Source organism: Jaculus jaculus, chromosome 6 (assembly GCF_020740685.1).
Source record: "Jaculus jaculus isolate mJacJac1 chromosome 6, mJacJac1.mat.Y.cur, whole genome shotgun sequence".
NCBI lineage: Eukaryota > Metazoa > Chordata > Mammalia > Rodentia > Dipodidae > Jaculus > Jaculus jaculus.
The window spans coordinates 46,402,502-46,415,920 of record NC_059107.1 but is presented as its reverse complement, the minus strand read 5'-3'; the positions used below and the strand labels follow the sequence as shown (position 1 = coordinate 46,415,920).

At 40.8% G+C, this 13,419-nt stretch overlaps 1 protein-coding gene across 1 annotated transcript in view; it reads left to right on the top strand.

The window, feature by feature from the left end:
* Positions 1-13,419, top strand: part of Dnah6 (dynein axonemal heavy chain 6) — a 397,099-nt gene that overhangs the window by 313,810 nt on the left and 69,870 nt on the right. The window contains exon 59 of the mRNA XM_004660533.2: positions 3,799-3,979. Coding sequence (XP_004660590.1) covers positions 3,799-3,979 — 181 coding nt within the window. The remainder of the gene's footprint in view (positions 1-3,798; positions 3,980-13,419) is intronic.

Below are 13,419 nucleotides of genomic sequence, written 5' to 3'. Positions count from 1 at the left end.
AGCTGCTAACTTGCTTCTCTTCTACTAGATTAACTTCTTCCCAATTCAAAAGCATTTCACTGTGTTTCATGAACCTATACTAAAGACATGGCTGAACATTGTGCATATAGTTTATGTGCCTATTAATATCTGGATTTGACTATGACTAAACTGTCAAACTGTCCGGGACAAGAAGCACCCTAACAAGACAAAAGACTGTGCTGAGATTAGTTATAAGATACAGAATCTGCCAAGCATGGTGGCACACACCTTTAAATCCTAGCACTTGGGAGGATGAGGTAGGAGGATTGCCATGAGTTCAAAGCCACCCTGAGACTACATAGTTAATTCCAGGTCAGCCTGGGCTACAGCAAGACCCTATCTCGAAATACAAAAAAAAAAAAAAAAAAAAAAAGATACAGCATCTCCTTTCTGTTCCTCCTGATAGACATGCAGGCCATGTGCTGTCTAACTCACTCTATGTCCTAACAGGCCATCACCTATATTTGTTGCTGAGCTCCTAAGCAGGCAGACCTCGTTACACTCCTTTGTTCATGCAATGCCCCCCTAGTCCCTCCACTTTTTGAACCCACAGCCTCCCCCAAGACTGCCAACTGCAGCTCTTCAGTCTCTCTGGGGTAGAATAGAGACCCCTTTTCAGCTTCCAGTAATTCCATTAAGCCACCCAGGTAGCACACTTCTATTTCTCCCTCTTCTTCCTGCAACTCTAAATCATCATTCTTGGTACAAAGGTTCTCTATGAGAGGAGTGAAAACTGGGAAGTGTGGTGGGAAAAAGGTCTCTCTCACACACAATGTAGAACCAGAGGCTGAGGAAATGGCTCAGTGGGTAAGAGTGCTTACTGAACATGTACGAGGACGTGAGCTTGACCCTCAGCACCCACTTAGCAAGCCAGGCATGGCTGTATATGTCCATCACCCCAGTGCAAAGGGAGGCACAGACAGAGGGATTGTTGGCGCACTGTTACCCAGTGTTGCAGTCCAGTTCACATTGCTGGTAGAAATCACCCAACCAAGAGTAGCTTCTGGGAAAAAGAGGTTTATTTTGGCTTACAGGCTCAAGGGGAAGCTCCATGATGGCAGAGGAAAATGATGGCATGAGCAGAGGATGGACATCACCCCCTGGCCAACAGAAGGTGGACCACAGCAACAGGAGGGTGTGCCAAACACTGGCATGGGGAAACTGGCTATAATGCCCATAAGCCCACCCCCAATAATACACTCCCTCCAGGAGGCATTAATTCCCAAATATCCATCAGTTGGGAACCTAGCATCTAGAACACCTAAGTTTATGGGGGACACCTGAATCAAACCACCACATTCTGCCCCTGGCCCCCACAAACTGATATCCATACATTATGTAAAATACAATGCATTCAGTCTGACTTTAAAAGTCCCATAGTTTTTATCAATCCCAATGATGTTCAAACATCCCCATAGTCCAAGATCTTTTAACTGAGCCATAATACCAAAAAATAACCTCAAAAAACCCATAATGGCACAGAATAAATATTCACACTGCAATAGATGGCATTGGGCATAGCAAAGAAACATTCAACCAATACAAGATTTAAAACAACCAGGGAAAACATCAAACTCTGTAGCTTCAAGTCCAGCAACTCTAGCCAGTGACAAATCTTCAAGTCCGATAATTCTAACCAGCAACAAGTCTCTAGCATTCCAATTCCACCCTTCCAGCTAGGCTACTCACAGTCCTGGAAAACTTCATCGGGGCCAGCAGCTCTCCTTGGCAGCCATCTCATGGTCCCGATATCTCCACTGGGTCTCCACTGCAAGCCACAGTTCATCTTCATGGCCCCGTGGGGTCTCCATGCAGGCAACCAGCAAACCTGCTTCACACTGCCCATGGCCATTTCCAAAACACAAGACCATGTTACAAACTCAATGACCCTCTCTTTACTGCATTTCTTATACTCCATGATATAAGGTAGGGTGCCAGTTTGTTAATCCTTGGGGGAATAAAGCAGACTCTGAAGAACAGGACACTCCTTGAGCACCCAGGCCCCTTCAAAAGAGTCTACATTCTTCTTGTTGCCCCAGCGCAGGTCAGCTAAACCAGTCTCAAAGGTTGTAATCTCTCAGTTGCAGCTGAACAGGCAACAGTTCACCCAAAGATTTTTCTTTCTGTGCCATATCCCTCTGCACACACCAGTTCATTTCTACGCAAAGCAACCCTGCACAACTTCTCAGGACATGGGCATAAGAGCAAGCTTCATACACAAACTGCTAGCCCAGTTCGAGCAAAGTTCTTTCTCACCCTCATAAGCCAAACCTCACAGTCCATAGTTCTTACTGCATTCAGGTCTTTCAGCTCTGACCAGAATAGTCCATCAAGCTGTACTTACAGCACTGCAAGGCATCTCTTAGGCCAAGGTTTCAACTCCTTCCACATTCCTCTTGAAAATCAGCTCCAAAAGGCCGAAATCACATAGTCAGGTGTCTAGCAGCAATCCCACTCCTTGGTACCACTTGACTGTTGCAGTCCAGTTCGCATTGATGGTAGAAATCACCAACCAAGAGTAGCTTCTGGGAAAAAGAGATTTATTTTGGCTCTACAGGCTTGAGGGGAAGCTCCACGATGGCAGGGGAAAATGATGGCATGAGCAGAGGGTGGACCACAGCAACAGGAGGGTGTGCCAAACACTGGCATGGGGAAACTGGCTATAATGCCCATAAGTCCACCACCAACAATACACTCCCTCCAGGAGGCATTAATTCCCAAATATCTATCAGCTGGGAACCTAGCATTCAGAACACCTAAGTTTATGGGGGACACCTGAATCAAACCACCACAACCAGTCTAGCCAAACAATAATGAGTTCCCAGTTCAGTAAGAGATTTTATCTCAAAAAATAAGGCAGGGAGTTATAAGGACACCAAATATTCTGACCTGTGTGTGTGTGTGTGCACCTTCATATACCTGCACATTCATATACGTATAACACATGCATGAGCACCAAATGTATTACAGATGCACAAAAGATTTAAAAATGAATTTTAAGAATATCAGAATTGACATGAACATGAAAAGCCACCATGCCAATGCACTCAGCCATACTGGTTACATAGTACTTAGGATACTTAGTTAACACAGCACGCAGAACAGCTAGTCAAACAGCACTCAGAATGCCTGGTTACACAGCACTCAGCACCTAGTTATCACAGTACTCAAAATACCTGGTTACACGATACACAGACTACCTGGTTGTACAGTACTCAGAATACCTGGTTACACAGCACTCACAATACCTGGTTACATAGCACTCAGAATGCCTGGTAACATAGCACTCACCATGTCTGGTTACCCAGCACTCAGAATACCTGGCTACACAGCACTCACAATACCTGATTACACAGTACTCAGAATACCTGCTTACAACGTACTTGGGATACCTGTTTAAAAACACAGTACTCAGAATACCTACTTAACATAGCACTCAAAATGCCTGGTTACACAGTATTCAAAATTCCTAGTTACACAGCACTCACAGTACCAGGTTACAAAGAACTCAGAATGCCTATTTAACATAACACTCAGAACACCTAGTGAACACAGTACTCAGAATACTTAGTTACACAGTACTCAGAATGCCTCGTTACATAGTGCTCAGAATGCCTGGTTACATAACACTCAGAATACCCTGTTACATAGTATTCAAAATTCCTGGTTACCCAGCGCCCAGAATAAGAGCAATTACAAGCACTGAAGGAAGCATAGCAATGACTTTGGGTATTAATTAATAGAGCTGTAATTCAGCTATTCCAACTCTGGTTCTAGTGATGTGGTACGACTTGAAAAGCCCGAGTTGGAAGAACAAAGAATCAAGCTTATTGTGAGGATCAACACTGACAAAAACCAACTGAAAACTATTGAAGATAAAATCCTGAAATTGCTCTTCGCTTCGGAAGGGAATATTCTGGACAACGAAGAACTCATTGATACACTCCAGGACTCAAAGGCAAGTGACCTTATTTGGTATTGACACAGCTGTGTTCTGTCAAGCTATCGTGGTGCAGAACTGCCCAGCATTCCAGAAGCTGAGGCAGGCAGGAGACTCACAAGTTTAAAGCCAGCTTGGTCTCTATAGTGAGAGGCAGACTCACTTAAGTTACATAACCAGATCTTGTCTCAAACAACTGTCAATCTTTTTAAATTAGTATGTTACTTCAGAAGTTCTAGCTTCATCCTGTGAGGGTCCTGCAATGGCTTGGAGGCAAGAAAGGGCTACCTGTAGGCTGCCAGGAGCAATGTGCTTGGCTCCCAGGCCTCCTGGCAACCAGTGAAGCTTGCAGAAACTAGTCAGTTGCTCCTCTAGCTGTCTCTGCATTTTAGAAGTTATGGATGTGGGCTCTAGAGATGGCTTAGTGGTTAAGGTGTTTGCCTGTGAAGCCTAAAGACCCATGTTCCACTTTCCAGATCCAGCTAAGCACAAAGGTGAGGCAAGCGCAAGGTCGCACATGCCCATGAGGTGGCAGAAGCATCTGGAGTTCAATCTCACTGGCTGAGGCCCTGGTGTGCCAATTTTCTCTCCCTCCCTGCCTCTCTCTGTCTCACTCTCAAAAATAAAAATAATTTTTTCAAAGTAAAGAATATCCCTGGACATAAGGAGAGGAGAATAAGCTCCCCTTAACCTCCACTTTTGCAGACCCCCTTGAATACCCAATCTTGGGCCCCTTTGGTCTACCCCAATGGCATCCTACTCATTGCCACTGCAAGGAAGAGCTGGGGGCAGAGACTGGTGTCAGAGGAGGGATGAGGTGGGAGCACTCTGAAGAGCCCCACCATTGCACAGATCATTAAGAGAAAAACACACCTGTTGGCTGGAGAGAGTTCAACCAGCCCATGGCATAAACTGGATAGCCTGCGAGGATAACCACTGACACTGAAAGACAGATTCCCTGTCCAGCCAAGCCAGCCTGGAATATCACAACTTTCCAACTTCATTTTATTTAACCTCTGACCAAAAGCCCACCCTTGATGGAAAGGAGGGTGGTATGTCATGGAGATGGATTGAACACTTTGGTTTGAAGAGATACTTCTGGTTCTAAATGTCCCCAAGATGTAAGTTTTCATGACTACTCAGGTTCTCAGACTCTATTCTTACATTTCTCATTTGAAAAATAAAATGTACTTTTTCAGCATGCTGACAGGTAACTGGAGACTGAAGAGGGAAATTTTAAATTGTTATAGCTAAAGGAGAAAATGAAGTGAGATGGGCTGTACTGTGTGCTACAGATTCAACTACCAGAGAGAGAGCACTGGAAAACATTAGGCAAATCATGCTGAGGGAAAAAAAAAAAATATTATCAGCCATCAGACAAGTTTTCAAATGCTATTTCTTTAGATAGGTTGAATAAACTTCTTGCCCATTTACTTGTGCTCTCTAAGAGTATCCTTTTAAAGATGTAAGAGAGGGCTGCAGAGATGGCATAGCAGTTAAGGCACTTGCCTGCAAAGCCTAAAGACCCAGGTCCAATTCTCTAGTACCCACTAAGCCAGATGCACAAGGTGGCACATGTGTCTGGAGTTCATTTGCAGTGACTGGAGGCCCAGGCACACCCATTTTGTCACTACCTACATCTCTCTCTCTCTCTAATAAATAAATTAAAAATATTTGTTTTAAAGATGTAAGAGGTAGCAGTGTGGAATGATTAGGAAAGACCCCTGTTTCCAGGCTCCTCCCAGCTCCCTGGTCTGGGTTCCCTGGGCCCAGTGGTGTGGAATGAGTAGGCCAGGCCCCTGTTTCTTGGCTCCTCCCAGCCTCATGATACTGTTGGGCCCCATAGTGCCTTGCTTGGGGAGGCCTAGTCCCTATGTGAACTGTGGAGTCAGGCCTTTTGCAATGGTATCCCAACTAGCCACTGGGTACGAACATCCCTGTTCACCTGAGTCAGAGGGTGCACAGGCCAAAGGACAAAAACTTGCTTCCTGCTAAACAAAATAAAGAGTCTTCCTAAAATGAGTAGACCATAACACAAAAAAAGCCAACCAAAGTCAGAAAACAGAGAGCTCCACCAAGAATGCATAGGCCTACAATGGAAGCCTCCAATGAAATCACAGAGAAATCAACAGAAGTTCATTCTCAAAATGAAAACACAACATCCAATGAGACTCTGATTTAAAAAAAAAAAAAAATCGCTGAACTGGAAGCAAACCATCAAAGAACCAACAATCATATCAATGAAATTGAACAGAATCATCTCCTAGAGTATTCAGCTTTTGACAGTAGACTTAACTTCTTTAAAGAAAACATTATAACCCTCCAAAGAGATACGAATAAACTGAAGGTGAATCAAGAGATGGAAGATCTCAACAACCTGTTGATTAAGCTTAATGAAGATGTGATCAACTGTAAGAATGAATTATAGGAAGCATCAAGAAAATCAGAACTCCAATTGAAATCATACCTCAAAAAAAAAAGAGATGGATATGATGCAAAATAACACAACAGAAAACAAAGATCAAATAGAAATTATAAGAACCTCTCTAGAATCCCTCACCAACAGAGTTACTCATGTGGAAGACAGCAGCTCTGACTGGAAGACAAGACAGAAGAAATTGATCTGGAGGCCAACAACTTTGCTAAGTTCAAAAAACCAAGTGAACAAAATATGAGGAAACTGTGGAACTCCCTAAAATGACCAAACATATGGAACATGGGTATACAAGAAGGAGAGGAAACCCAGGCCAGAGGCATAAAGAACATATTCAACAAAACTATTGAAGAAAATTTTCCAAATCTCTCAAAAGAGAGGCCCATCCAGACACAAGAAACCCACAGAACACCAAACACACAGAACCAAAGAAGAAATTCTCCAAGACACATCATAGTTAAAACTCTTAACAATGAAAAAGAGAGAATGTTAAAAGCAGCAAGAGAGAAACAACTCACAACATTCAAAGACAATCCCATCAGAATTATGTCAAATTTCTCTATGGAAACCCTGGAAGCCAGAAGGGCCAGGAATGGAACACTTCAAAGTCTAAAAAACTATGGCTTCCAACCCAAACTACTCTACCAAGCAAAAGTATCCCTCATAATAGATGGGTAAAGGAAAATTTTCCATGAAAAAAAGTCAACTCTATGATTATATGAACACAAAGCCAAACCTACAGAGAATACTTCAGGGAATACTCCACATAGAACAAACAACAAATCTCAGAATCCAACAAGAAGAAGATCACAATAACCAAAATAGACGAGGCTCAAAATAGTACAAAACACAAGAAAGCTTCATACCCCATAAAACACCCCATCATGGCAGGGATTAATTTTAACCTCACAGTAATAACCTTAAATATTAACAGTCTTAAAGTACCCATAAAAAGACACAGGTTGGGCTGGAGAGATGGCTTAGCGGTTAAGCGCTTGCCTGTGAAGCCTATGGACCCTGGTTCGAGGCTCGGTTCCCCAGGTCCCACGTTAGCCAGATGCACAAGGGGGCGCACGCGTCTGGAGTTCGTTTGCAGAGGCTGGAAGCCCTGGCGCGCCCATTCTCTCTCTCTCCCTCTATCTGTCTTTCTCTCTGTGTCTGTCGCTCTCAAATAAATAAATAAATAAAATGTTTAAAAAAAAAAAAAGACACAGGTTATCAGTATAGATTTAAAAAGAAACTGGACCCTTCTATCTGCTGTCTTCAAGAAACCAACATCACCACTAAAAATAGACACCTCATCAGAGTGAAAGGTTAGAAAATGATATTCCAAGCAAATGGAAATAAAAACAAGCAGGTGTTGCTATAATATCTGATAAAATAGACTTCAAACCAAAAGTAATCAAAAAGGACAAAGAAGGCCACTTCTTACTCATTGAGGGAATGATTCAGCATGAGAACATCACAATCACAAATATATATGTGCCAAACACAGGGGCACCACAGTTTATAAAACAGAATCTACTCAACAACAAAACAGAAATAAGCACCAACACCATCATAGTCAGAGATGTCAATACTCCACTATCATCAATAGACAGATCATGTAAGCAGAAAATCAACAGGGAAATAATAGAGCTCAACAACATCATACATAGATAACTAGACCTAATGGATATCTACAGAACTTTCCACCCCAACTCTACAGAATACATATTCTTCTCAGCAACCCACAGAATCTTCTCCAAAATTGACCATATAATAGGCCATAAAAATGTGCCTCCATAAAGTCAGGAAAATTGAAGTAACTTCCTACATTATGTCAGATCACAATGCTTTAAAGCTAGAAATTAACAACAAGAGACACATGAAGAACTCCACCAGCTCCTGGAGACTAACAACACGCATTTAAACAATAAATGGGTCGTGGAAGAATCAAAAGAGAAATTATAAAATTCCTAGAATTGAATGACAATGAAAACACAACCTACCAAAACTTATGGGACACAATGAAGGCAGTCATAAAGGTAAAGTTCATAGCCACAAATGCCTTCATTACAAAGACAGAGAGATCCCAAATTGATAACTCAATAAATAACTCAATAAATCAATGCCTGTCCACCTAAAGGCACTGGAAAAACAAGAAGAATCCAACCCAAAGTCCTCCAGATAGAAAGAAATAAGATTAGAGCAAAACTTAAAGAATTGAAAACTGAAAAAAAAAAATTTAAAAATCAAGGAAACGAAGAGCTTGTTCTTTGAAAAAACAAACAAGATTGACAATCCCCTGGCCAATTTGATCAAGCAAAAAAAAAAAAAAAGAAGAAGAAAAAGTCTCAAATTAACAAAATCAGAAATAAAAAAGGAGAGATCACAACAGACATCAATGAACTTGGAAGAATCATCAGAGCATACTTCCAAAATCTCTACTCTACAAAATTTAAGAATATGGAAAAAATGGATGAATTCCTAGACACATACCACCTTCCAAAACTAAACTCGGAGCAGATTAATCTCTTAAACAAACCTATCATACCCTTGGAGATTAAAAATAAAAGAAAAGGACTTGATGGCTTCTCAGCCATGAATTATATCTTCACTGAAGAACTGAAACCAATTATTCTGAAACTGTTTTCCATAATTGGAGAACAGGGAATTCTTCCCAACTCCTTTTATGAAGCTAGCATCACCCTAATACCAAAACCAGAGATACAACAAGGAAAGAAACTATTGTTCTATATCCCTAATGAACTTAGAGGCAAAGATCCTGAACAAAATTCTTGCAAACTGAATTCAATAACACATCAAAAGCATTAGCCACCTTGACCAAGTAGGCTTCATCCCAGGAATGCAGGGATGGTTTAACATATGGAAATAGGTCAACATAATACATTACATAAATAAACTGAACCATAAGAAATACATGGTCATCTCAATTGATGCATAGAAGGCCTTTAACAAAATACAACTCCACTTCATGATCAAAACAATGGAAAGAATAGGCATGGAAGGTTTATATTTCAACACAATAAAGGCTATATATAAATCTCCTAAAGCCCAAATAGTACTTAATGAGGAAAAACTCAAGGAGTTCGCACTAAGATTGGGAACAAGACAGGGGTGCCCACTCTCATCACTACTCTTCAACATAGTACTAGGAAGTACTAGCCCAAGCAACCAAAGAGGAGAAGGAATAAAATGGATTCAAATTGGAAAGGAAGAAGTCAAGTTAGCCCTATTTGCAGATGACATGATCCTATACATAAGTGACCTGAAAGTCTGCATCTCAAAACTTCTAAAGGAGATAAATTTCTTAAGCAAAGTGGCAGGATATGAAATCAGTGCACAAAAATCAGTAGTTTTTCTACATGCAAAGGACAAATATATAGAGAAAGAATTCAGTGAGGCTGTCCCATTTTCAATAGTAACAAAAAAGTTAAATGCCTTGGAATAACACTAACCAAAGACGTGAAAGACCTATATAATTAAAACATAAAAAAAACTCAAGAAAGAAATTGAGAAGGACTTGAGAAGATGGAAAGACCTCCAATGCTCCTGGATAGGTAGAATTAATATGATGAAAATGACAATTCTACCAAAAGCAATATACAGATTTAACACAATACCAATAAAAATACCAACATCATTCTTCACAGAGATTTAAAAAATGATCTCAAAATTCATATGGAATGACAGAAGGCCTCAGATATCCAAACATATCCTCGGGGGGGGGGGGGGACAACTTCTGGCAGTATCACCATACCTGATCTAAAGCTATATTACAAAGCCATAGTGACAAAAACAGCATGGTACTGGAATAAAAACAGAAAAGTAGACCAATAGAACAGAATTGAAGACCCAGACCTTAGGTCAAGTAACTACAGTTGCTTAATCTTTGACAAAGGTGCCAATAATGTAGACTGGAGAAAAGACAGTATCTTCAACAAATGGTGTTGGATATATTGAATGACTATATGTAGAAAAATGAAATTAGACCTACTCATTTTGCTATACACAAAAATCAAGTCCAGATGGATTAAAGACCTCAATACGAGACCTGAAACTCTTCAACTACTGGAAGAAAAAACAGGAGGCACTCTCCATGACATAGGACTGGGAAAAGACTTCCTGAACAAAATCACAGTAGCCCAGGAAATTAAACAAGCACTCAACCAATAGGATCTCATGAAGCTAAAAAGCTTTTTCACAGACAAACATACCATTAGCAGAGCCAATAGACTACCCAGTGAATGGGAAAAAATCTTCACCAGCTATACCGCTGACAGAAGCCTAATATCTAGAAACTACAAACAACTCAAAAAAACTAAAAAAAAAAATAAAAATAAAATAAAAAAAAAATCAACCCATCCCAAAAGTGGGGCAGAGAACTGAATAGGGAGTTCTCAGAGGAAGAGTTACAAATGGCTAACACACACTTAAAATGTTCAACATCCCTAACCATTAGGAAAATGCAAATTAAAACAACTATGAGATTCCACCTTACCCCAGTAAGGATAGCAAACCTTTAAAAATCAAATGAAGCCGGGCGTGGTGGCACACGCCTTTAATCCCAGCACTCGGGAGGCAGAGGTAGGAGGATTGCTGTGAGTTCGAGGCCACCCTGAGACTCCATAGTGAATTCCAGGTCAGCCTGGGGTAGAGTGAGACCCTACCTCGAAAAACAAAAAAAAAAAAAAAAAAAAAAAATCAAATGAAAACAGATGTTGGCAAGGATGTAGAGAAACAGGAACCCTCATTCATTGTTGATGGGAATGTAAGCCGGTACAACCACTATGGAAATCAATATGGAGACTCCTGAAAAGGATGAATATAGAGTGTCGTGGACTGGCAAAGCTGGGACCACCAGTCTGAGGGAAAACAGGGCCTTGGGAGGTGGGCAAGGAGTTGGCAAAGTAACAAACAGACACACACACACACACAAGGTTAATGTGTTTTACTGAAGAAGAGCATCAGGTTATATACAATTCTGGATGCATAAGCTTAGCCTTTGTTTGGTACAATTTCTATGAATAGCCTGTTCCAGGAATCAAGGCACAAATACATGAGTAAAGATTATAATCACATATTTAATAGTTAATGTCTCACCAAAATTAGTGCTAGACAGTCAGTGGTTACAAATGACTTTTGGTTTTTAGCCTGTTTCAAGCATCAAGTATTTTTAACAAAAGTTTTAACAGGGCAACTTCATAACTCTAATATGTTTTCTTCCTTGAACCATACCATAAAAATGTAGGTGTATTAAAGCCTGCCTTCACATAACTGCATCCCAGTTGTTTCCTAATGCTTTCTCTTTGTGCTTTATTAAGCAAGCACCAAGGCAGCCTTAACTTAGCAAGTCTGTCCACAAAAGTTAAAGAATACCAAGCAACATGCTTCCCATCATTGTTGACTAGCGTATCCCCCTTCCTATACACTCCTGTATAAGGTAATGGTTCATTGATTGGTTCTGGTCCTTGGAATTCTGACTATGGCTTGAAACAATAGTGGGGTCTCTGGAGGAAGCGTCACACCATCAGGTGACTCAAGTTTTGGAAATTGTTCCATATCTAATTTTTACTAAATTGTGCAAGAACATCATGCTGCTGTCATGTGTCAAGAACAGAGCAATAGTAAAGAAGAAAACAGCTATTAGAGAGCAGCAAAAGGTGCTACAAGCCTGGAGAATGCACGTCCCTCCAGGAGGCTTTCTTCCTTGAAGCTTTCGCCTCGGCCTGGTGAACAGGTCATGCAGACTCCACTGGAGTTGGCATGGCAATAGAGTTAGCAAAAGACCTTATTCCCTTACTGGCCCTAACAGCTCCACATCTCAATTCGGAGATATTTGCTCAACCATGTTTATAGCTGCTCATTTCATAATAGCTAAAAACTGGAATCAATCCAAGGTGCCCATCATTGTATGAATGAATAACCAAGATATCTACACAATGAAATTCTACTCAGCAGTAAGAAAAAAAATGACACATGGAAATTTGTAGAAAAATGGTGGAACTTGGAATAGATCATTCTACATGGACTCCACAATCATGGAAAGATGATCGTTGCATAGTCTCACTCATCTTCAAGTCCTAAACTGGATCAGCCCAAGTTGTTGACATACCTGTATGGCATCTAGAGGCTTGGACAATAGGGATGGTAGGGGATGGGAGAAGGGGAAGGGTGTGGGGAGGGAAAAAAACTATGGAATTGACCTGTATCTCCAATGAGGAAGGCCTCTTCAGAAAAGAGACAGGGAAGAGGGAAAGGATGGTACCAACATGTGATGTTTACATACAAAATATGTTCATATCTAATAAAAACAAATTGTAAAAATGAAATGAAATGAAAGATGTAAGAGGGCTGGAGAGATGGCTTTGTGGTTAAGGTACTTGCCTGCAAAGCCTAAGAACCCAGGTTTGATTCCCTAATACCCATGTAAGCCAGATGCACAAGGTTTCCCATGCCCCCATGATGAAATATCAAGGAATGTGTGAGCAAGACAACTAAATGATTCAAAAAAAACCCAAATCTATTTCTATTTCAGTTATTTGAGCCATAATGGATTGCTATTTATTTTTAAATTATATAATAAAAAATTTAAAAGAACTTGGACAAGATAAAAATTGAAAGGACACTTCTACATCATATTTTCACTTCTTTCATGAAGTCTCTCTAATCATTCTAGGCAGAATTACTTTCCATGTCCTCCTTAGCACTCAGGTAGCTCCTTATCCCAACCCTGTATCAACCACAGCCCTTGTCACTATTTCCTTTAAGTCATAGTTATGAGGACTATATCTTTTGTTAGGTTACGTTCTATGCAATGGAGATTTGTGGCTATTTCATCATGATATTCCTTCACTAAGAGTTAAGCATAGTGGTTGCATACCACTGTTGTCCAGTGGCCAACATAAGGTAGACAATAGCAACAGGAGAGTGTGCCAAATACTGGCAAGGCGGAGCTGGCTATAACACCCATAAGCCCGCCCCTAACAATACACTGCTCCAGGAGGCCTTAATTTCTAAT